Below are 26,725 nucleotides of genomic sequence, written 5' to 3'. Positions count from 1 at the left end.
GATCAACGGACATTGTGAAACTACAAAAAGAAAAAATGAAATGACCAGACAACAATCAAATGCATCACATCATAGCCGACCAATCAGATTAAACGTAATGCACGGCGCATTGAAATGAGGTTATTTTCTCAGTTTTAGAATTCATAAATGTAGCTATAATAGCTAAGAATTTATTGATTTTGAATTAAATACATTGAGTGTTATTTTGCTTTAAAAAAAAAATACAGATATACAGATGCCTTTGTGGAAAATAATTTACAGTAAGTGCCAATTGTGCAAGATTTTGTCTCATCCTTTTTTTTTAAGTTTATACATGAGATGTTTAATGTATGCAACGGAACCGTGGCAAGATTTATGACCAAAAAAAAAACAAGGTGGACTTTTACTAGTTTACTAGTACTATTTAATTGAGTTACTTTTCACTTGTTCTTGAGTATTCTGACTCTTTACACCACTGCTTGAATCCCATTTAGCAGATGGGTTTCCTTATGATAATCTACTTTTGCAGAATGCAATGCAACTTGTTTTCCACTTCACCCTTGCAGTGACACAGAGGTGTCTCAGGAATGTCGTGGACGGTTTTAACAAAGCATAAACCAAGTGATTGTTTTCAATTTTCTTTTCTCCTAAAGGTGTGTCAAACCAACCCTGGTGTGAGAGAGTTCTGGAATGAGGAAATACACTGAATGTTGAGAAATGAAAAGAAATGCCACAAGCGTTCATTTCATTGCCTTGTGATGTAAAAGGCTAATTCTCTGTTCATATGTTGACAAAGTTGAAAGAGCAGTGAAGTAATAAATAAATAATAATAAAAAAAATAAAAAAAACAGAAAGAGGGGATGATGGGAGGAGTCAGAACTGAAAACTTCCTCAGTCATTCCCATGCAGACTTGGGTAACCTCTGAAGCTGTACAAACACACAGGCAAGCACACACTCACACTCATTGACTAATGCATGTTTGTCATTTTTTGCTGCTGTGCTGTCGATTTGGAAAATGACAGCGTTTACAGCAGCTGGAACCAGTAAAGCTCCACAGGCAAAGGAGACACATGGATATGCTCCCACTCTGCCACGCACATGAGGAATGACTTAAGGAAGGAACTCTGGGAGCAAGACAAAGGTATGAGTGTTTTCTTTTTTTGTGTGTGTTGCTTATCGACCCTTTGACAGCCTTTTAGGAGACTTTGTACTTAGTCACATGACCACAGTTTCTGTCAGTCCAAAAGCTCATGAGTAAAAATCAACCAAATCTGTGTTTGTTGTCTTCTTCTTTTCCCTCCTCCTTTTATATACAGTGTTCCTGTTGATTACCATTTACCGGCAGTGAATTGTAATCTATCTTCTACAGTTTTACAGAGTTTCAATTGAAGTATATGTGAAAATCCTAATAAATCTACAATCCAATACTTCCATGTATTCCGTCCAATTTTCACAATGAGAAAATAACGTTCCGTACCAGTGTGGGAATCTCCCTGCAGGGATACACAGGCATGTGAGTAAGCCAACAGGGGGTTAGTCTAAACTTAGAGACCACAAATTCTGTCTCGTATTACTCTGCTAAATCGTCTTCTACTTATTGTGCATCTGCAAATTATATACACACACACAAAAACACCTCAAAAACGCCCTGGCTTGTCATGTCGTTTTGGAAAAACCCTGCCAATGCCCGACACCATATGTTTCTAATTAGGGATTGTTATCGTCATGGACCGTCGAGTGTCACAATTACTGCCTGAGCGTTTGTTGTAGCTTCAGACCATGTCGAGGCTGTAAGGGTCATTTACAGCACGTGGTTTTTTGGCTTGACAAGCCTCGTGATTATTAGCTAAATGTTATCTGCACGCAGACTTAAAACTAAGACTTTATATTTGTTGGTAAGTTACAATAAAATGTACATTAAAGAATTATTACTAATGGTGTGGATTTGAGGAAACGACAACTAGATCTACAGGTGTTGGTATGGCATCAATATAGGGAAGTGCATGTTGATAATTTATAGTTCCAACAAAGACTGGCACATTGCTCTGTACGTATCAGCCTTAAGAAGTTTATACTTATTACATTAGACCCAGTGGGATCTAAGTTTTGTCAGGATATGCCCTGGCTTGCCTCTGGACTGTTTACAACTTTCTGCTTCATAGGGTACACATGCAGTGATTCAATCATGACCATTCAGCTGCTGCATAAACAAGATGACACTGGCCTTAAGACATGGAGCCCTGTGTTAAAGCAGGGAAGCAATCAAAAATCCTCCTCACAGTTTGTTCCCAAGATTACAAAACAACAAATTATGTTGTGAGGAAATGAAACCCAAGGGACCATGTAATAAGTTAAAGCATTTTTGTCTTGCCTCGTTCTAACTTGGCAGAGTTGGATAAAAAAAAAGGCTTCAGGTGTCGACGGAAAAAGGGTTTGCATTTGTTTTTCAGATACTTTTCAATGAAAAATGCTGTAAATTAAATAGATATTAAAAAACACAGCCATTCCAGACCCTGCAGGCCAAGAATACCTTTACTAAGTCTCATATGACAGTAAAAGAAAGTACTGTTTGTTCCATTTTCAATTATTCCTGGAGCTATCTTGTCATTTCTATTAACTCTCTTTGATTTAGAGGGTCACAAGTTTGGACCTAATAGACCTTCACCTTTGCATCATTCCTTTAAACTTGTGTGGGTATTCTTTACAGACTCTGCTCCAAAGGCTAAACAAATAGTGTATGATTTTCTGTCTGACTGACCATGGGGTGCTCGCTTCCTTCAGGCTTTAGTGTCCACTTCCTACTATGAACAAACAGGTAAAATGGATATAGAAGAAAGAACCAATAAAGATAGTAGCTTGTTCATGTGGGTTTGTTGAGTTTTTTCCTTTTTATTACGAATTATATATTTTGATAGTGCTTTGAGATGACTTGTAATTAGCGCTATGTAAATTTAGTTGAATTGATTTAAACTGAACAGTTTACTGCATGCAATCCCAATGTGGATTTGTAATATACGACTAAAACAATTTTCTCTGGTTTCAAGTATTTTTCCCAATAAGTACACTTTCTAATGTGTGTTTGTTGTGGGTCCATCATGGTGACCCAATGGCTTGTGTTGCTGTTTCAGTGTAGGCATTGTTGGGTCAAGTTTCATGGGGATGGCTGTATCACACAACAACTTTGTTGCTATTTTGCACAGCCGAACAGCAGCTCAAATTGTTTGTTGTAAAAATAGGAAAGACAATATAGTTTAACACATAAGCAACAATGCAGGTTGTTCTATAGTTCTACATTTAGTCTTGAGTTTGAACTGTTTGACGTAAAGTTTTACAGTTTAGTCTACTTTCAGTACCCTGATTGCATACATACATCTCGCCGACTTCGGCACAATGAATGAAGTTGCATCGGCGAGACGTATTATGGAGAGCGTTTGCTCATTGGGCAGACGTCATGGAGACATCGGCGTTTGGCCGATGTTTGGACCATGGATTAAAGATGCTCAGCGCAGCCTCTCTACAGCTTATATTAACCTTTATTTAGCTTGAATCATTCAATTAATAAATATCTCCAGATCCATAGTCGAGTATTTACTTAAATCTGATAGGAATATGGTAATATCACAACAACAACACAAAAACAATACACTACCACTAAATAGCTTATTATGTGTGGACAAAATAAAGAAAGACACAGTTCATGATCATAAATGCATTTTCAACAGCATAGCCAAAAGAGTCCCAGCACAAAAACAGCTTCATGGAAGTGACATTTTACAGTTCTACAATTTTAAAGGTGGTATCACTGATTTGGGGGGAAGAAACACACAATATGACACATTAGGAGAAGAATGCCGATGCACGATCTGAGGCCGACATCGGCGAGACGTATGCGTGCTATCTGGGTATCTTCTTGGTGTTTGGGCTACAGCAACTAGCTAGCTTCTGTTGGCTAATACTAGCTATGCTGATAGCTTCTAAAACTTTACTTACTCTGATTGAATTGCTAAGGCTTAAGGCAAGGCAAATGTATTTGCAGAGCACATTTCATACACAAGGCAATTTAATGTGCTTTAGGTGATTAAGAAGTGCAACAGAAAATGTCAAACAGTTTAAAAGGCCATTAAAACATTAAATATTGTTTAAAACAAGACACTAAAAACATCAAATTAACAGTAAAAGTGTTAAGAATCTTCCTCTCAGTCATATGCAATAGAGAAAAAGAAAAGCTTTCTTTTTCTGACCTTTCACTCTTGTCATGGACCAAACAGCAAAAGCAGGAAGACAAGTGTAGCTTTCAAAAAAGATGATTGAATTTATTAACAAAATATTTAAGTTTAACAAAAATTCACCTATAAAGTAGATTCAAACAAAACTAATGAACTGAGTTGAACACAGGAACTTTACCTTTCCCCACTGACCTGACCCAATGACAAATATGGTACTGTTTATAAACACAGGTGACTGCCAACAAAGATAATTAGGGGGTGGGAATTTACAAACATACAGTGGTGAAAACCTATAATTAAACTAATAGAAACAATGTATCGAAATAAACTATAAACATAATAAACCAATCCAATATAACTCTAAACTAACATTTCTAATTCACTATTAAATCACTAAACAAATTAAACAGACAGCTTCCTCCCCCCCCCAGTGGCTTCCCCAAGATGGTAGCTTCTGCTTTAACTCCGCCCTCCTTTAGCAGCCATCTTGGATGATGCCACTCTTATTGTTCAGGGAAGAGCTGCAAACAATACAAAACAAAACATGTTGAGTTTCAACTGAAAGAAATATTGATGTGAAGTAACTGAGAAAATAACTTAACTTAAGTGGAGCTACATAGTGTGGCCTCCACAACTCTGGAGAGTTTTTGTAATTGATTTAATCTGACTGCTGAATGACAGATCGAAGTCAATCAGAACACCACGGTTTGGGACGTGATCTAAGCTGTATTGTTTGTATGTTAGTTAAAGAGAAAAAAGACCAAGTAAGATGAGCTTTCTTGTTTTAAGTCACAAGGTTCTAATAATTACCAGTATGTTAGGGGCTACAAAACTCATCATCATCTACCGTATGTTCACAACCTAGCTAACAGAAACATAACCATTGTGGAGCCCAGGGGCACAAACGTCTTCTTTGTTTGGCGTTGTATCTCCAAGGTCAAGTTGACATCACTATTTTTGTTTTCTTCAGATTTATCTTTGATCTTCCTGTTTTAATCGTGTCTGTCTTTCATGCATGACTGCACTAAAGGATGCAAATAAAATAATCTTTTGAGTGTGTTGGTTCCATTTCAGCTGGAATATCTAATTTGCAGTTGCTAAGGTTGTTATGATGGAAGAAAAAAAACATGGAGCAATAGTTTTTAAATGGAATCGAGAAATGGAAGCAACGGACAAAATACAAAAAAGAAAAAAAAACAACAACTTGGGGTTCATAATCTTGCCCAAGGACACTTTGACAGGTATAGAGCTAGGATCAAACTCACAACCTTTCTATCAGAAGACGACCCCTTTACCACCTGATCCACGGCCACTCAATGGCCACGTTTACATGGGAGCTTTAATTCCTCTTTAAAGCAGAATAAAAGTTAATTCCTCTTTAACCTGACACTTAATTCCTAATGCTAATTTAACTCCGAATTACACTGAATTCCGAATTTGCTGGCTGGTTTATTCCATTTTTAATTCCAAATGAAATAATTCTTCTTTCTTGCAAACAGTTAACAACACCTAATTCCACTTTAAGTTAATTTCGGTTGTTCTGCACATGTGCAACTTGATGACGCGTTGGGTGACGACATAATCCAAGATGGCGGTGGCCCGGAATAGAGCCGACACTAAATAAGAGCTTTAAAATACATGGATATAATGAAAAAAGGGGATAGGTGGAGACATAAACATGCAGACATTAACACGGACACATGGACTTATCACACACATAGAGATCAGCAAATGGAACGGCTTCATCGGATGGGTGATACTAAGACCCGGAGACGGAGTAAATGTGTCCCCATACTGCTGCATAGGCTATAATATCACCAAGTTTATCATTGTAGTGGTTGTTAGAGCTACTATCTTTACCAGGGAGAAAGTATTTATTCCTGGTTATTGTTTTTTGGCATTACGTGATTTCTATGTAACTACTAGTTCGCAACTGTGTATACACTACTGTTTATTTTCTATATCTGACAAACTTTTATTGTATTTTAAGCTATTTCCTCTTCAGACATGCCTCATTTTGTTAATGATTTAGACTTTCTAGTATAGTTTGAATGCCATCATTAGGAAATGTTGTGTTCTTCCTCAATAAACTCTCACCATTTTCAATCTCAGTGCACGTCTGTCTCTGACCTTCCTGGGTTTAGACTCTGCTGCTTTGTTTGTGTCATATCTGTGACCGATCTTGATAGAAGAAGACAGAGCTGTGTTGAATGTTTCGGTGAAGATAAGCTGATCTTCAATTTGTGCCACTAGGCAGCTCTTATAACCTCACTCTGCTGTGACCTTGGAGCCTGTCCCTCTGTGGCATTGCTTTACAGTCCATCAGCACCACACTATCACAGTAGCACACACACATGGAAGGCACACACATTGTCTTTGTGACACAGATTCTATGCATATTTTCATTGACCCACACACGCAGACCTCATTGGAAAAAGCCCACTGGGGCCTGCCCCCTTATACAAATTCATAGCAATACCAGAGAATGCATTGTGCATTCATTAACTGGGCAGCTACTGAAGGGAGAGAGAGAGGGAGAGAGAAAGAGAGAGGGTGGCTGGTGGGAGGGGAAAGATGGAAGATGTAATGAGACATAGACCCAGACAGATAGAGAGGTAGGAGAGATAAGGCTCGCAGTGGGACAGGACCGTAAACAAGACCTGATAGAAAGACAGAGAACGCTGAGCAGGAAAGGGTCTCCAGAAATAGGAAAGGAAAGGGGGCTTGTCCGGCAAAGAGGAAGAGAGTCAGTTGTTTGTAAAGAGACTGAGAGGAAACCGATGGAATGGCATTGATCTCTGGGAGCTGCAGGCTCCTGGGCCAGATGGCGTCTTGTTGCTGCAGACCACTGCTCAACTCTGCCTGTTGTGGATCTTTCATCCGAGTCTGCCTCTCCTCCTTCACAGGTCGGTCCCAGCCCGTCATGAGACGGACCGCAACAATAAGATAGACAAGAGTGTAGTCTATGGACAAATGGGTAACACAGTTAGCCAAGAAGGTAAACAGGGCATGATGTGTCTGTGTACTCCAGCAGCATGCGTTTGCTCATGTTGGGTCTTCATGTCCTGTCGGTGCTAACATTATCATTGTGTTGTAGGATGGAGAGAATAGACAGTTTTCCTCTGTGGCGTAATGTCATGTTGCTAAATTGTGTGCTCCATTGTCTTGTATGAATGCTTTGCATCATTTTATTAATACTGTGTTGTTTTGTTGCACTGACCCAAGCATGATGGAAATGACAGTGCCTCCTGTTCAAAAGAATTGTTGATTCACTTTATGAAACAATGTTCTATAGTCTCACATTTCTGTGTGCTCTGAGGGTGTAGGGGGAGGATCACTGTGTGTTAGTCTGAGGTTTACTCTGGTGTCAGAGCAGCTGTGTGCCCAACTACCCATCAGGACCCTCAAACTAACTGCTTAATGAACGTGTTTCCAATAAAACTGTCCGACCAGTCTTCCCTGAATTAACACCATCCCTATTGAAAACCCCATTTCCTTTTGAAGAACTAGTGCCTCTTTAGACACACACCTGCACCTTTGTTGGTTAAAGCTACAGCCAGATAATGATGCTTTGGCTTAGATAAAGACTAGAGATATTCAAAATAACCACAAAACCACCCTTTGATATCTGTTTGTCTCACTTGATCTAAAGAGAAATGAACTCACAAAAGCCTGACGGATGTAAATTAAATGTTGTGTCCCTGTCAGTTACCTGGTAACTGTTCCTTAGCAAGGCAACACCAGTGTTACCTAATGCTGTGAACACCTTCTACAACACAGCTAACATATAAGTATATAGCAGCTTATCAACTTAACACACTTTCGGCTTGATGTTCGTCAAATTAATACATACTGTGATTTAGACATGTAGCATTAGCTCCCTAGCTAACTAGCTAAAACATTTGTAATACTCAACTTTGACCCATGCATTAGCAATAAGCTTTAGTAGACTGACATACCAGATTTTCTTTAGTCCTTTCTCTTATCCAAGTAGCCATTGGCTGTAACTTATCATGTTTTCTTTGGTTTAATGGAGTGAAAGTTGAAAGCAATAGAAAACATGCATACTTTCACTAAATCCCAGCTATTTCTTCTATATGTTGTGCTAGGATCATTTTAAAGTATGCAGCATCAAAGTCAAACATTTAGGACTGAATGACTAAATGTGCATACAGTGTGGTTTTGTCAAATTTTTAACACAAATCTTAATTTACCTTTTTTCTCCTGTAGATTTCTCAGCTGCTGAGCTGGACGCTCTTTGGAGGGAGCCTCCATACACCCTTGGAGGAGCAAATGAGCACTTTTCAGGAAATGACATCATGGCTCAAGGTATTTCAACACAGTTCAATGGATCAGTGATTGGAATCTTAGCAAAACAGTTTTGCAAGAAAATAGGGTTTTTTTTGTCTTTTGGAATGATATATGTACAATGGACTCAAACCATAGTATCTCCATCTATTTAACAGCCTTTTAATTTAGCCAGCCCATTATCTTTTTTTTTTAGTTCAAACATAATATTTTACATTATGAATGTCCTTTTTGTGATGTTTTACTTGTCAACACACCTTAAAAAAAACATGTATCAGCTGTTGACCTGTTGTGTTAATGCACAAAAATGTACTGTTTTTTAATCCTAGAAACAGTGCTTTTCAACTGCTGTGCTGTGGCACATTTTTGTGCCATGAGAGATTGTAAGGCATACATATAATCTCTTGTTAGTATTATTGAAAACATACTTTGTCTGTAATGTGATAATTAAATTATTTGTTGTGCTGCACAATTTCGTTGTGCCATGGCTCTCCAGAGGTTGGAGACACTTCTAGAAATGTGTGATTGTTGTTCATTATTCGTCCGTCACTCAAGGGGACAGACATACCGGCTTCGCATTTTGTTATCCAGTCTTTTCTATACATACAGTCCAAGAGTGTTTCTACATTCATAATCGGTCTGTAGATCATGTGGGCTACAGGCGTGTCACTGTTGTGACAGAAAACATGCAACGGAAGCTGCAAAACACTGTCAGTGCATAAAGAGCAAAGCATTGTCAGCTGACTTGTTAGCCTGTGAGCTATCACTGTACTCTGAATGCATAAAATCTGTAAGAAATTGTCCAAATAAATGGAACAGGAGGTACAATTTTTGTGATTGAAAATCCACAACATGTAAGCTGCAAGAAGTCATTTTGACGGCTTTTCACTGGTAGAAATGAAAGGACAAATTAAAAAGGATAGACCAATTTGAAGGGCTTTGTTTCCATTTTGTGTGAGCAGGTGAAGATGAAGACAGACCACCAGTGGACACTGGTGAGGATGCGTCGGAGCGTGACAGCTACTGGAAAAAGAAAGAGGCTCTGCACAGACGAAGCAATGGTTCACTCGGAGAGAAATTTAGCTCAGGTAAAATCTCACCATATATGTCTCTATAGAAAGAATGCTTTTCTGTCAACTTATCGAAACAAATGACATTCAATACGCAGAGGATTTCAGCATAGTATATTATACAAAGAAATTCTGATGAACCATATTCCCCTTTCCTTTCCACTTAGGCTTTACTCACTCAGCAGTTCCTTCTCATTTCCCCAGGTTCTTCTACTTGCATTCAAATGACCACACTGAGCATCCAGTAAGAGGCTTAAGAGCTTTGTTATTTCTCCAGGGACTCCTAATGTGCTCACAAAGGATCTTACTGAAATATGAGCTCTGACAAACCTTAATAAACCCCTGAAAATGTAACCCCACCTCCAGACATGAAAATGACGCGTTTTAGTAAAAGCTCAACAGTCACAAGGAAGTTTTTCTCTTTTGGATGTGTTTTTGTTCTGATTTATTTCCTGATGTTTGCAGAAATTGTGCTGTTATTCAAAGGGCGGCGCCGCTCCAGCCTCAGCCCTGACCAGGCTCTGCAGGAGGCACTGCGCACACGACTACGAGTGGTGGAGAGCAACAGCCAGGATGTCATCCAGCTCTTTAAAGTGAGCCACATCAGACCTGATAATGAGCATTTGGATGAACTTCCTAATATAAAGATTAGATGATTGAGAGAAGCTATTATGAACATTATATATATATATATATATATATATATATAGTATATATGGATGTGTTATAAATTGATGTTGTTCTAAAGACGGACGATGTCTGTAATATGAAGCTTTGTTTCTGCAGGACCTGTCTGCACGCCTGGTTTGTGTCCATGCTGAGAAGGACAGCTTTGTACTCACATTCAAGACTGTGGATGAAATCTGGAAGTTTTCAACTTACTTGGCATTAGGTGAGTTTATTTTGAATGACTTTTAGATTTAGACTTTATTTAGAAGAGAACACAGCAATAGTTAGATTTGTGCTTTGTTTTAGGCTACGTCGCTAGATGTTTGGAGAATTTCCTGTGCGATCAGTCAATCTGGTTGGACCCGGAGCTTCTCGGTGACTTGGAGATCAATGTAACAGTCAGCGAGGAACAACTGGCAACCCTCTACCTAGAGCTTTTAATCCAAGAGGGTAAGTAATACTGTGTTTGATGAAGATTAAATGGATTTCCATACAGGAAATGAAAGATTTCAGTAACTTTAGTGTAAGAATGGAAGGCACCAATCCTCCAGTGAACAGTGATCCATCAGTGATCCTAACAGTAAGTATTATCTGGTTAATGTATGATTAAATTTACACACAGCATATGTTCAAGCTAAATCTAACTCAATTTCTTTAAAAGAAATAGTTGGTTTCATTGTCTGAGAGTGTTTTTGTGATGCTGAATGTGTGCATTTCAGTTGAATACTTTAGTTTCAGACTCCAGTGTCAAACATCCACACTGTTGAATTTTAGAGGACCAATGTTTCATTTAAAAAAAATGGTACCTTTTATATATTGTGGATTTTACAAGCCCTTTTGTAAATTCATCATCATCATATTTTGTACTGGCCACATTCTAAATATTATCAACAACACCTGCTGAAGTAGAGTGTTATTCAAATATGTAACTTTTCAACATTTAGTTACAGTAAATACTACATATTTTCATGTAAAATACTGTCTGTGTATTCAGCACACAACATAGTTAATAAAGTTAAGTGTGGGGGAATGTACAGTAATGATTGGACGTTCCTACCCTGAGGCAAAGCTTGGTGGTGCCTTTCAGTTTGTGAGACATACATTTTTATTTTTTCTCTCCTCACATAATGAGAATATAAAAACATGTTTATCTCATAATAGATTGGCTATTACACATATTTAACTTTAACAGAAAAAAAAAAAAAACCTTGTAACTTATTATATCAACACATGCTTTTCCTTTTGGCATATCGATTACTTTCTGCATTGTCTCGTTGACTTCCTCCTAAATATTTCCCTTCAGCATGAGGCCTAATGGACACCTACAGTCGAGCTGCAGAGCTGGAGAATATAGTGAAGAGAATTGCATTAACTTAATGGGAAGGATATGAAGCATACAGTACATCATTACTGGCATGAGAACACATTATGTTAGCTTCAGCAGTTTTCCTGAGAGGGTCAGCTTTTATTCACACTAAGAAAAGACCACAAACATACCTCATATACCAGCATTCATGCCACAAGAATGATTTATTTCAACAAAGTCTCTAAGATTAAAGTAAAATTATTGATTCTCTGTGTAGGATCTTTCTTTGCCAAGGCTCTCTTTACACAAAACAAAAATGAGGACGATGAAGAACAACTGTCGTTTAAAAAGAACGACCTGCTAATAGTGAGGGACACGGGGCAGGACAACATTTGGGAGGGCTCCATGCTCGCCACAGGAAACCACGGCTCGGTGCCAGTCAACGCCATGCAGCCTCTCCCCTACCCCTTCTACCAGTGAGTCAGCAGCTTCCTCAAATCACCCCAGGCACTATACACAGTTCCTTGATTTACACTGCAAGCTGCTGTGAGGCTGACACACTTCTTGCGGAATAAATGGAGAAGCATTTAAAGCGCTTGACAAAATGTGAACTTGTGCCTCTTGTTTGTTTAGGTGGTTCCTGAGGAAGTACCCAGGTTCTGCTGAATGTTCGCTAACAGAAAAAGAACCATTTGAACATTGCATCGGTAAATCAACTCTCTCAGCATACATGCACCCTAATCCTAAACATCATCATTTTAAAGATATGGGTCAGGGACTATACTTGTATAAGTGAGGCAACACGAACAAAACTGAGCTTAACCAGACAGATTAAATACCCCAAAAATGTATTTGGTTACTTTAACTTAAACTAAATACAAATGTCTTAAATATTTGGTATTTACAAGATCACAAGAATAATTTGTGTAAGCCAGGACTATGGTCTAATGGGTGGAGAACAGCTGATAATTCTATCACCTTGGTTTGGCATGGCTTGTGTTCACAGCACACTTTTTGATCTGCTCTAAAATAACAAGAAAATAGTTTTTTTTCTAATGCACTAACAGTGGAAAACTCATGTTTAAGGCTCACACAAATGAAGTGTCCTTCCTCTGCTTAAAACCCAGATAATATAGTCTAAACAATGTATTTTTGCTTATGGAGCACCATTTTTTACTAAATAAAACATTAAAAGTGATGATGATGATGGAAAAATGTTTATAGCATACATAGACTAGAGAATATTAATGGTTGCAACGGTTAAATATGTTCCTTTTTTAAAGTCCAATTATCCCGGAAAGTTTCTGCTGTTCTCATTTTCATTAAAATATATTCAAATATCAATGAATTATTAATTAATAGATAGATCTGTAGTTAGAAATTTAGTGTAAAATACTTGAATACTTAAATAATTGAGAAATATTGTAGAGATATAAACAGAATGTAGGGATTAAGAAACATACGTGGAAAAAAATTGAAAACATAATGTTTGTTTTCACGGGAGAAACAACTGAATAAACACAGCTATGTAAATAAACTGTGAACATAGCATCCCAAATAACTTTTTCCATGTCTGCATAATGTTGTCTAAGGTTAACACTGTAACACTTTGCATGTTTTGTTCTAGCAGAAAGAAAAAAGTTATTTAGTTTATTCTTTTTTTAATTGTTACCATCACCAGCCCTCCCTAAAAATGAATAAACCAGACATTAATCATATTGCTTCTGTCACACACAATATACTAAACAGAATAGGAAAAAAATAGAAAAACTGACTAATAATCAGCAACTAAGATATATATCAATACAAAGCAAAACACCAACAATGGTAATACATTTCATTCAGTTCAATTCACATTTAAAGATAACACTAGCCATAGATGTAATCAGTCTATTAGTTGCATTAAGCCCCGCCCCGTATTAGAGGGGGAACATCTCACTGCTCAGACACTATGAAGACAGAAGTGAACTGTATTCATAGTTCAGTGGAACTAAATCATACGTAACGCTTAAGAAACATTCAGGAAACATGTTTGTCGTCAGGGGAAAAACAACTAAATAAACATACCATTTAATCAACATTTGAACATACTATCTCAAATAACACAGAGATGTAAGTTAAAACTACATCATCATTGAAAAAGTAATTATTTTGTACGGTATTGCATGCAGGTCTAAAGAAAGTTATTTATTTGCATCCGTTTGGATTCCAGCACATTATGTATAGACCTCTCAGCAATCTGCATTATTAATGCACTGCAGTTGTGCACAAAGTACATGATTAAATACCATATTTCAATTTACCTCATAATATACTCAAATAATGTAAGAGATGATGTCTTGTTTATTGTTTTTACAATAAATATGCCATCCTCCTTCTTCCTGTAGTAACAGGTTCCTGTGTAGCAGTGGTGGACCACAGTGCAACAGGACCTGATGAGCTCCAGCTCAGCCAGGGCGACATCGTTGAGATCCAGGGCCTGCTGCTCAGAAGCCTGAATGTTTTTATAGGAAAACACACGTCCACGGGGCACACTGGCTTTGTACACAAGGCTCATGTCAGGCCTCTGAATACGACACCATTGTAAGGATTACACTGTTTTGTTTTCAAAAAGACTATTTTCAATTGGAAGGATGTAATAATCCAGATGACAAAGCAGTTTTTGTTTCACTCACACAGAGACGAACAATTGATCTTTCTGACGGAGGAGGAGAGGGCGAGCCTGGCTCAGGTTAACCCCTGCAGCTCTGAGCTGGCCGACAGCAGCCTGCCTGAACGACTCTTCTCCTCTGACATCAGCTGTGTCTACAGGCTAGGTAAAGGAATAACTTCATAACAACAAAACACACACTGCAATGGGAGACAAAAGCTTGAATATCATGTTTTGTAAATAAAGATCAAGGCTGTCAGATATTAGTCGTAAGGAAAATATTTCCCATATCTGCTGCCATGTGGAAAATTGATTAACCTCATATATTTTCAGACAGACTAGATGAGACGGACTTCATGTACATCAGGAATCAACCAAAACATGGTAATTATTCAAAAAATCTTTCAGAAAATCAGGTATTTATTGGCTTAATCCTATTTTAGACATGTGACCATACTTAGTAACTTTCGTAAATGTTAGAGATTAGAAGTGACTTCATGTACATTAACCCTTCTATTATCCTTGGGGCAATTTGACCCCATTCAATGTTTATCCTTCAAAAATAATAGTTGGCTTTTCCTAATTTGATGGGCACATTTGATTAAGCATGACATTATCATGATGATATTTTTTAGTAAGTGTCTATTTGTACGGTTGTTGTACGGACAACTCCCAGTGCTATTGGTATGGTTACCAAAGTAGGTAGCGTCTTAGGGTTAGGGTTAGGGTTATAACCCACTATCACAACAATTTTTAGGGTTAAGGTTAGGGTTAGGTTTAGGGTAAGGTTTAGTTTTGGTCACTTGACCTAAACTGGCCAAATAGGGGCGCTGCGTACGGTTAGAATGTCGGTATATTGATACGGAAACCGAACAGATAGCCACTGCCTATTTTTTTATTTGCTGAACACATATTGCATACATTGATGTTCCTCTGGGGTCCAGTTTTAGCTGTATTAAACTTGTCTGTCTGTGTATTGCAATCTCTCTCTCTCTCTCTCTCTCTCTCTCTCTAGAAAAGGTTTACTGTCAATGAGGTTTTGGAACAGCTCTTTCACAGTGAAAGTGACGTAGAGGAAAATTTGTCTGAAACTTTATAGTGAATAACCCCAAATATGTTGCAAAAAGGAGATAAAAATAGGTAAACATGTTTATGAGACGAAAGGGGAGTGGGTTCACGCTGCGAGAGTCATGAATGTGCACCCCAAATGCAGTTAAAGTTATATCATCACCACAACCAATAGAGTTCATAGTCATACACTTGGTCATTAATGTTGTGAGTACATTTGAGAAGATTTGGATGAAAACTATTAAAGATAAAATAATTCTAATCTACAGGTTTGGCCTGATGGTGGTGCTGGAGAACAGGTCACGGTTTCATTATCAAGAGATTATTAATGTATTTAACAAATAAACTGACACAAAAACTTGGTCAACAATTTTCTGAAAATCATTTTCTGGATGCAAACATCCCTGGGGTCAAGGGTAAAATGTGTTCGTAATATTTGAGGATAATAGGAGGGTTAAGAGATTTAAAAAACATTATTATTAAGGTTGATATTTTTTTGCTTTACTTGTGTTCACGTGGTCGACCAATGCTTATTTGCTCAAATCGATCTCCCTCACAGATGACAAGCCTCGTCAGAGCCTCATGTCAGACAGAAGCACAGGGACGCCACCTTATCAGTCCTCCCCCCGCACGTCCCTCTCCCATTCGTCTTCTCGTATGTCCATCTATCAGCCTCACAGTCTTCTGCCCCATGAGGGCGAGCGCCTGTCTTTCCCCCTGGATGACACGTTCAGGGAGCTGGATGAGTTCCAGGAGGATCCTCCGCTCTTGCTGGAAGAAAACAGCTGGGATGGAGATGAGTCTGAGCTCAGTGACCCAACACTGACCCTGCTCAACCAGGAACACTTCCAGGTCACTACTTCACTTTCATTGTTCTTTTGTTTTCAAATGTCTTTCTTCCGTTCATGAGCTTGATTTGATAGCATAACCATGTTAACAAAAAACTAAATTGACTTTTTTTCCAATTTTTTTTACACAATGGTGCCAGAAGTTACTCTAAAACCTTTAATGTTTGTTTCTTTTAGGAAGACTTCCTTTCTCTGTATGACCTTCAGTGCTCCTTCCTTTGGGTGATATTCAGGAGCAAACCTGAGGACGAATTGCCGGGACACCTGGAGAGTGTCAGGGAATGTGCCAAGAGGCTGGGCATGCACTGGGCACATCGACGTGCATGCTTCCTGCTGGGGAGACTTTGTGCTAGAAGGAAAAAGTTTTCCCAGGTATGGACTTTTATATTTACTCTCAATGTAAGCCTTCACCAAAGCCAAGATTCAATGTAAATAAGACAACACAGGGAAGTGGACTTATAATTGGTTAATCCTAATGGTATAGTCCAGGCAAGGACAACAAAATCACTCAAAAAAAGAGAAGTAAATGAGAACTAAAACAATTAAAATTACTACAAAAATAAGATGACAGTTAAACTAAGAAAAAATAAGAAAAATACTGTAGACTAAATGAAAAACAAAAATGAAAGTAAAATAACCAGAATTACTCCAAAAATGCACAAGCTGGCAGCAAAATAAACAAAAATAATGAAAAAATGTCCAAAAAAAAAAAAAGACCTAAACAAATTAAAAGTACAAAAAATGAGAAAAAATTACACAACAATATATTACTCAAAAAAAAAAAACAACAGAACGGAACGACAAACACACACAAAATGTCTTTCAAAAACATCAAAAAACAAAAGACACACAAAATGAGAAATAATATATAAAAACAAAAATACACATAATTTTAAAGTTAAACAAAACAACAATAAAAATACACAAAACCCATTGTTGTTTCCTGTATTAATGCCCAAATTGGTTATTATTCTCTATGTTGACATAAATGTTGATAATGTGGCTCTCACATCAGGTCAGACAATAACATTTTTGTGATAAAAGTCGCATACCTCTGGTCATTAATGGTATTCTTTGTTTATAATGTGTATTAACAAACACAAAGTAATAAGTTCTGTAAGAGTATTGCACATAAAGACCAAACATCTCATCTAATACATCTAGATCTATTACATGTCCTACTCTATATCTAGATGTAATGCATGTTTCTACTCTATGGTGAATTACATAACCAGATATTTGTTAAATCTATCACCTACAGGCGCGTGTTTACTACGAGGAGGCTCTTAGTGTTTGTGTTGACAGCTTCTCAGACATGCCCCTACTCATCGCTATCTACACAAACGTCACTAGCATTTACCTGAAGCAGCGCATGATGGAGAAACTGCCTCAGACTCTGGAGAAGGCCAGCGCACTCCTCCTCTGTGTCCACTGCCATGCCTTCACATCCACAGATGAAGTGGAACTGCTTAAGCTGCTCCTGAGGAGATCAGTGGTAATGATGGACAAACATCTGGAGGCTCGAGTCTGCTACTTAACCTCCAGCCTCTTCCTGCTTCTCAGGAAAACCGATGATGCTCTTCCATTTGTAGAGAGACTACAGTTTCTGTCAAGGACTCTATCTGTGAGTGAAGGGCGACCTATTGCTCCTCTGGACCTTAACTGGCTCTTGAGCTGGCTCTATCACCGTAAATACATGCCTTATTTAGCGCTGGCCTCTCTGAGCCTGGACTCGAGACAAGACCACTCTCTGCACAATGCCTTCCAAAGGATCGAATTGTTTATTAAGAACTCTGTACGCCTGAATCCATGCTGGAAGGAGGGGACGTCTCTGCTTCCTGCTCAGATTGTGGTTTACCTGCAACAAACTCTGGCAATAGCTGAGCGAGGGAAAGTGGCAAAGACCCAGAGGGACTTGTGTCTGGCATTGGCGTCAACCTACCTGCAGTATGGGGCCCTTGAGAAAGCTGTGCACTGTGCTCGTCAAGCTGTGGAGACAGGTGGGCACATCAATGAAGAAGAGGGCTTTGAGGCCTCTGTGCTGCTTGGATGGTTGCTGGTGTTGTCAGGCCAAGCAGAGGCAGCCCAGTGTGTCCTTCATCCACTGATCACATCACTACAGGTAAAGCAAACATTCAAACACCACCAGTACATCTTCACCTAAAAAACACATATGCACTTTCTTGTCATTTGTGTACGTCCCTTTGCAGAGCACCGACAGTCCCACGCAGCGCGGCGTCATCCATAACCTCGTGGCTTTGTGTCTCAGGCATCAGGGCCGTGTCCGAGAAGCAGGCACGCATTTTCACTCTGCCTTAGTGATTTCTAGAGAAAGTGGAAATCAGAGGAACCAAGCCCTGGCACTGGCTAACCTGGGCTGCCTGGCACTGGGTGTGGGAGCTTCTTGGTTAGCAGAACGCTTCTTGGTCAGGTCAGATATGTCATGTGACAATAAGCAAAACACTACCACAGAAAAATCTGACAAAAATGCATATTTATGTATTTGTGTCGACTAGATCACTGTACCTGTTTGTGGACCTCTGCGAGAGCCCGACAGATGAGGAGCATGTGCAGACATACCTTTGGCTTGGTCGGAGTTACAGAGATCGAGGGCGAAGTCAGAATAGCAGGGCGTGCTTTGAAATGGGTCTCCTAACTGCACTACATGCAGGAAACTTGCACAGTAAGTTGGACCAGTCAAACTCCTTTATTACAGGAACCAATACCAACTGTAAATTAACCTACATTTCAGAAAAGTGACGTGCAATGAGAGATCTGGGTGCAAGTTGGCATGAGACAAAAACCTTTCTAAATTCTGAGAAAAAAAGTGATTTTAGTGTTTTTGCAAAACGTGCTTGTTGAAGTTATAAAGAAAGCACTTCATGCTTCAAATAACAGGCTTCAAAATGGTAAACTTTATCTTTGAAAATGGATTGTTTTAGTGCAAATGCACAGCCTTTGTTTCTGCCACATTAGCCTGCAGTTGTACTTCAGAATCGTTGAAGACAGTTTTCTCTCTACTTTAGAGTGACAACCACTTCTTCAATCTAATTTCGATGTGTGTGACACCATTGGAAAGCTTAGAATCCACACTTTCAGAATCTGTAAATAACTGAAAACACCCCCTTAACACCCTAGACTTGTTCCAGGTTTTTAAATAGCCTGTCATAAATTGTTACCCACAAAAATCTAATGCAGATTACAACGTGAGTCCCTTTTGAATGAAAGCAGTGTGAACACATGAAAGAATATTCACGATCACCTTTGTATAGATATTTACAACAGATATGCCATGTCAGTAATAAATCTAAATCATGGATGACAACTGTTTTATATCTTCAAATCTATTTTCAAAGTAGTGAGTGACCGTTGGTGAACAGAGGTGCATCCTGCAAGTCCTTGACCTAATTCAAGACATTGCTTTGCCCGTTCATTAATATATTCAGTTTCAGGTTGAAGTAGGGATCTCTTTCTGTGTTCGGTACAGGTCAGATGGTGGTGGCAAAGGTGCTGAGTCGGCTCTACAATGACATGCTGCTCTACTGTCAGAGCATTGTCTACTATGAGCACTGTGTGTCTGTGGCCAGGGAGCTGAAGGACAAGCGACTAGAGGGAGAATATCTGGAAATCCTCAGCAGCCTCTACCTCTCATTAAACACAGAGAGGTGCTTTTGTTTTAATCTATCTTCACTTATTGACACATTGAAAACCTTCCAAAGAATGTATTTTTAAAATGTCTTCCCGTATTGCATGCTGCAGATCCTCTCGGAAGTCTCTAGACTACACTAAACAGAGTCTGAGGATTTCTATTGATTTGGGCAAGAGGGAGGAGGAGTCTGAGACCTGGCTGCAGGTGGGACGCATCTATCACTTGATCCAGGAAGATGAGCTGGCTCACATGTACCTGCAGGTGAGCAGAACGCCTGCTATTGGTGTATAATAAGGTGTTGTAGAGTTACTGTAAGTATGATGGAATTTGCAAGTCCAACCCTTCAAGGCTCTAGTGTGAAAGTATGTTGTGGATAACCTGGTTCACATTCCTCCTCACACCTTCCTGTGCCATCCCTATGTGTGTGTCACTGATATTAGTTACACACTTCTCTAATACCAGGGTGCGGGCACACTGCTGTTGTTTTATTTTAATAGTTACCTCCACCAAGGAAGAAATATTTTCACTGGGGCTTATTACTGGTATTTAGTTTGTTTGTCTGTTAGCAAGACTATGTTAAAAGGGCTTAATGGATTTTGTCAACATTTTAACCAGAGATGGTCCTTACGCTATGGAAGATTCTATAAACTTTAAGAGGCGATCTGGATTAATATTCTGATTCTAGATACGTTTGAAAATCTCATCATTGGCAAAATTTCAAAAATATATCTTGGTTTGTAATTGACCGATATTTATCAAATTTGACTCCGTTATGTTGGATTTGTTCCTCAATTATCCCACCAAGTTTTACTTTGACCTACTATCTGGTTATTAATGGAGATAGAGATGTCATCCAAGCCTTTTAAATTGTGAATGATCATGGGACCATGATAAGGATCACTGATCCAGATAACTGCCAATATTTGGCAAAGAGGAGATTTGGCACTTGGTAGCGGTTTGTTCATTAGTGCTATTGTTACAGTTCTTGAATTTATTCAAACTCCGGGATTGGTTTTTAACATTAAAGCATATGGATTGGAGGTGAGAGGTGGCTTCCATCTCTAACACTGCTTTGGGTGAAGTCTAGGTTAGTGTAATGTGAAAACCATTATACCTTATTTCCATTAACCTGCCCTTCATTCTTTGGACTAACATGTGATATTTTATATATTGTCAAATCTTTAGTGTTTTGTGATTTACAATCACTTTATCACAATACATATTCCTAAAAGAATAGACAATACCGAGATGTATATGTACATAAAATGGTTTCATATTGATAATTGTCACTTATATGTTTTACTGACAGGCAGCAGTAAAGACAGCCCTGAGGATGAATGATCCACTCTTCACAATGAGCATTTATGAGGAATCAGGCGACGTTTACTTTAAAGGACTCAGGAACCCAATGGCTGCACTGCCTTTCTACAGGGTAGGAGAACACAAAATCTATACATCCAACAGACAAGACTGAAGTATTATTCCAATGATGGTGTTTATACTCCCTATCTGTTTTTAGGATGGCAGTTTGCCATTTGCAAGGAGCATCAACGACATTCACTCTGAGTTCCGTTTGTTAAGTAAACTGACTCAGCTGCTGATGAACCACGGCAAGCACCAGGAGGCTTTGCAGTATGCAACGCTCGCTGTTCAGGTCGCTAATAAAACAGGTACAAAGTGGAGCAGCTATGTCACTGACCCTGGTCTCTAATTCATCTCATTTATGTACTGTTACTTGTTTCCCACTCCAGGAGTGCTTCTGAATGAGAGGACGGCCTACCATCGACTGGCTACAGTTTACTACAGCCTGGAGCTTTATGAGATGGCTGAGAACTACTACCTGAAGTCCCTGTCTCTGTGTCCAGCAGTGCTGCAGGATCCAGCCGAGGCTCGCTACTACACCAAAGTGTACTGCAGACTAGGAAACCTGACTCTGCACAAACTGAAGGTACAGCAGACACTCTCAGAATATGCCACAAGCTCCAAAAATCAGAAAGGCATTCAGTTGTTGCATGAAAATTTCATTCAAACAAATCTAAATTTGTTCACTGATTATTATTTTTCTTAATATTTGTTTTCACCAATATTGATATAAAAGATTCATTTAAGTTGATATAAAGGTTTAAAAAATCTGATTAATACATAATCAATTAATTTAAAAAAAATAAATATTTGAAAACTATCTAAATCACATCTATCAAACTCAAGACCCGGGTGCCAAATCTGGCCCTTTAGAGCATCAATTTGGCCCGTAGCAGAAAGTAATGAATTATTGTGCAAATGACCAAATAATCCAGTTGTAGTTATTTCAAATTCACCAACACCACAATATTTTTAGGGACTTGCAGTTTTCCTTTGTTTATATCACATATGAATGCAATCATTTTAAAATGCGAATTGTGGAACGAACTCTGAACTTTTCCACAAATACTGTAATTTTTCACAAACAATTCCACAAAATTCCTTCAAATTACACAAAAATTGGTAACAAAATCAATATTTTTTGAAGGGAATTGAACTGATATATTTTTTCCTTGTCTAAAATCTACGGTCCACGTGAGGGCAAACTGGTTCATAATTGGCCCCTGAACTAAAATTAGTATGACACCTATGATTTAAATCAGCGGTTCTCAAACTTTTTTCTCCAAGTAAAATACTTGGCTCTCCAAGTACCACCATGACCAACATTAAAATACAGTAGCGTAGTAGCCCTAAGTATTAATTACAAACAAAGCAGAGGTTTTATTTAACAAGTATACTGTATTTAATATTGTTGGCCACTGTAACATTACACACAGTTTGAACATCATCATCATCTTTATTAGAAGATAGGAGTCCATAAAAACATTAAATACGTAAAACTAGGATTAAAACAGCATGCTAATTTTAGAAATAGAACAATCACAGACAAGAAGATATCACCCTATTTATAAAAGACACCCATACTAGTGCCTCCAGAAGGATAACTGGTATTTTACAGCACTATGACTGGGATTAGTCAACAGCATTATATTGGTGTTCTGAGAGTCCTCTAGCCTGCGTATAAATTTATACATCCGATTTCTCATGAGAGCCTGAGAAATAGAAAATCTTGCTTGGCAGAACATCTCACTTGCACTTTCCCAGCCAGGTTTTCACAGCAGGATTCTCATAGCGTCATTGGAAGCAACATTGAGCCATCATAGGCTTGATATTTAATCCACAAGGGGGCGGTATACAACGGAGTTTATCAGTGATGAAGATGTCCCAGATATTTTGTTTTGACACTGACAGTGAGTTCCTGTTCTGACAGGTAAAAATGAGGGAAGTTGAGATTCTTTATTCTCCTTAGTTCTACATATCAGAACTGTGCTCTTTTTGGCATAATATTTAACATCCAATTTTAACCCATACTCAGAACAAACATTTAAAAGCTACTGAAACCCTACACTGCTGGGAAAAAGAATGAACCAAATCAACAGTAACACTATGTTTAAATATAGGAAAAGAAAACACTGCACTTAAATAATGGATCAAATAAATGTCATTTGTCATACCACTAGATGGAGCCTGGATACCACTAGTGGTACTCGTACCACAGTTTGAGAATCAGTAAACTAAAGTGTTTATGAATTAAATAAAGTTGAGTTTGCACTTTGTCCGTGTTCATCATTTGTTAACTTTAAATGGTACCTGTAGTGGAAATGTACATAAGAAACTAAATATGGGATCATTTAGTTAAAAAACACATTTAAAGTACTTTTTTTTTTCAATTCAATTCAATTCAACTTAACTTTATTTATATAGCACTAATTACAACAAAAGTCATCTCAAAGCACTATCAAAATATAAAATTTGTAATAAAAAGGGGAAAAAAAAAACAACAAATCCACATGAACAAGCATAAGCGACAGTGGGATGAACAAACTCCCTTCTAACCGTTTTTCTTTTAACAAGAAGAAATCTCCAGAAGAAATAGGTTCAAAAGTTAGGGTTCGTGGACAGGAGGAGAAGAACAGAACAGGATAGAGAGATAGACCATCAGAAAGTCCCAGACTAGTTGAGACGTGAATCATTGATCAGGAACTTTAGCTCCAGCTTCCAAACACCTGAAAGAGAACAGAGAGAGAAGGGCGAGTAGAAGGCACAGACTGCAGAAAAAAACATACAGATACAGTATATTTAGCAGGTTTGCCTGCATGGAAACACCTGGTGCTAAACTATGTGTGAGTGGAATGAGAATGAGTATGGGTTGGACATCAGTGTAAATGATGTGTAAGCAGTGTGATGGGTTTTTGCATGAATTTATACCTCAAAATACAATCCATGGTATCATCAATGTTGGATCGGATGTGAAGTGAAGTCATGAGAAGTAAGCAAAATGGCAGCCACTGTGTCGACCAGGTTTTTTTTTTGTGGGTGCTCTACAAGGACTTTTAAAGAAAGATACCTTTCTAAACCTCTAATATTATTTATGATCTTTTGATAGAGATTGCAATTAAAATGAACTACAATCACTTTAAGGACAACCAACTTCCTTTCTGCCTAATACTGTATGTCCTCTCTACTGTAACAAACCATTAAAAACACAGACATTCAGTTCACCTGATTTGTTTCTATAACTTTGAAAATGAGGACAGACATACGTTACCGGTCAAAAGTTTTAGAACACCATAATTTTTCCATTTCTTTTTCAAGTCAAATTGTTTATTTTTTCCATGCTTTCATATTAGAGAGCAATGACACAATAAACTAAATAATTTTCAGTAAAAAGTGTTGTGTTCTAAAACTTTTGACCGGTAGTGTATGTAAAGGTTGGGTAGGCACCAATATCAACACCAATGACAATTCCATATGTTTCTGCTAGCACGTGTTTATTCAATTCAATTCAACTTTATTTGTATAGCGCAATTTACAACAAAGTCATCTCAATGTGCTTATTAAAATATAAAATTCATAATAAGAAAGTATTTAGCCATCTAACAAAATCAACATCCTAAAACACCATTAAAGAAACATAAACAGTTATTCAATAGCAGACTCCATACTCTCCCAAAAAAATCTGTTGTTTGTGTTGGAAACACAGAAACATGAAGAAAATGACAACTCAGAACAGCCTTAGTGAGGCACATCCACAAAGCCAATCCTACCATTCACTGTGGATAATATGAACAAATTTCTGACCTTTCCTTTGCTGAAGGTCTGGTAGCTCAGGTGTTGGTCCCCCATCTTTTAAAAGCTGTCATTTTTCCTCAAAAGAAAGTTTCTCTATTGTCTATAGTGCTGTCATCCTTCCTGTAGTGTTATCCCACCCACTCGCTAGAGAACGTAGCAGCGGCCACACTGGATCAATTCACTAATGCACTCTGAAAGTACGTATAGCATTTAGCATAGCGCGGTTACGTTCAAAGGCAGCATAGAAACACATAAAAACACACTATGGTAACAGAGGCAGAGCGGCAATGTGCCTTTGGGAGAGGGTGTGGCCACCAACTGGCTCCTCCTGGCTCCTCCTGGCTCCTCCTGGCTCCTCCTGGCTCCTCCTCCTGCCTTACAGCGTAGTGAGACTGTACAGCGTTTCTGCTGTACCAGGAAATAGCTATGTTTAGTCATTTGGGCTATGAAAAGCACAAAATTCTGACACTTTCAAACATATAGGTACTGTAGGCTATCAGAAAAAATAAATAATTTATAATGATAAAATTAAAACATATAATCAAAATATCAATTCACCCTTGGGTAGGCACTGCCTACCTTGCCTACCCTTACTGCACGTCACTGACCTGAGACATGTTTTTATGTGTGTCTCTCTTTACAGGACACTTTTGATGCTGTTGGATACTTTCACTTGGCTCTGGCAGCAGCACTTGAGGACCAAGGCAAACCAGAGGCCCTCTATGTGGTGTACATGAAGTTGGCGGAGATCCATGGAAACCACATTCCAAATGCTCATCTGTGCCAATTATACAGGGACAGAGCACAGAGTCTGAAAAAGGTGTTGGCCGGAGAGGAAACGGCTGCTGTGGGAGAAGAAAAACGGAATAATCCAGGACTAGAGGACGGACGACAGCACAACATGGACTCAGATGTTGAGTTGCAACATCATGACAACTTGGGGAGGACAGAAAACTGTTTGCATTCAGTGCAAAATAATGAGAATATAGAGGAGAAACAACCGTCAAAATTCTGCGCTATTCAAGATAGCTTGGAGCATAACTGTTTAAGCTTTAATCTCAGAGAGGCATCTGATGAAAGAGAAGACCCCAATCACTTCCATCCTGCAACAGAAAGTCTCTCAGCAGATGAGCGCGGCTGTGAACGAGACACGGTAGCCAGACGCTCTCGCTGCGAGAGCGTCTTCACTGAATCCTTTGATACGGCTAAGGAGAACATCTCAGACTGCAGCAGTTCCAGCGACGCCACACAAACCTACCTGCCTCCAACATGTGGGAAAGACTCCAGCTTTGATACGGATGATCACAGCTCACTCAGTCAAACCCCTTTTCATCACACGTGTAGCAGCACGGGATGCACAGATGCCAGGGTCTCTCATTCTGATGTTCAGAATGGAAGAAACTCTCCAACTCAAGAGACAGATACTCATACTGCTCTAATTTAACATATGCCAGACAGAATTTATTTGCACTAATCAACTCTGAGTAAAAGCAAATGATCAAACCATGTGACACACAGTGAACACACACATATCATATCATCTCCCAGTGGCACTTTATAATTTTCGTCATATGGTTTTCTTTCTGAGCCAGAAAAAAAAAATGACGAGTGATCCAAACTGCTTTTATTGTACAAAAGGACTCTGTGAATATTGGACATGTTTCCAGGAATTAATGTCTTTAAAGCATGTGCCTTCTCATGTATACTTTGGTAATGCTCTATGCTTGTATGTTTTTTAAACATTATTTTGTATCTTTGATAGATGCAACCCAACAAATAAAACACGCTGCTTCATTT

At 38.6% G+C, this 26,725-nt stretch overlaps 1 protein-coding gene across 3 annotated transcripts; it reads left to right on the top strand.

Moving 5' to 3' along the window:
• The first annotated feature begins 889 nt into the window (after positions 1-889).
• Positions 890-26,725, top strand: sh3tc2 (SH3 domain and tetratricopeptide repeats 2). 3 transcript variants are annotated; one of them, XM_028459181.1, is made up of 23 exons: positions 890-1,121; positions 7,113-7,204; positions 8,437-8,535; positions 9,477-9,602; positions 10,050-10,177; positions 10,371-10,476; positions 10,560-10,703; positions 11,837-12,035; positions 12,193-12,266; positions 13,947-14,142; positions 14,239-14,375; positions 14,543-14,593; positions 15,837-16,129; positions 16,303-16,497; positions 17,387-18,247; positions 18,336-18,556; positions 18,642-18,808; positions 19,613-19,790; positions 19,885-20,035; positions 21,084-21,206; positions 21,294-21,444; positions 21,526-21,722; positions 25,572-26,725. In XM_028459181.1, the coding sequence occupies exons 2-23, from the start codon at positions 7,180-7,182 to the stop codon at positions 26,370-26,372; spliced, it is 4,623 nt and encodes a 1,540-aa protein (XP_028314982.1). In that variant the 5' UTR covers positions 890-1,121; positions 7,113-7,179; the 3' UTR covers positions 26,373-26,725. The 3 variants fall into 3 exon arrangements, with proteins under 3 accessions (XP_028314982.1, XP_028314981.1, XP_028314980.1); XM_028459180.1 differs by lacking the exon at positions 7,113-7,204; XM_028459179.1 differs by lacking the exons at positions 890-1,121; positions 7,113-7,204 and adding an exon at positions 6,815-7,112.

Source organism: Gouania willdenowi, chromosome 10 (assembly GCF_900634775.1).
Source record: "Gouania willdenowi chromosome 10, fGouWil2.1, whole genome shotgun sequence".
Lineage (NCBI taxonomy): Eukaryota > Metazoa > Chordata > Actinopteri > Blenniiformes > Gobiesocidae > Gouania > Gouania willdenowi.
The sequence above is the reverse complement of the archived record's forward strand: the minus strand, read 5'-3'. Positions and strand labels throughout refer to the sequence as shown.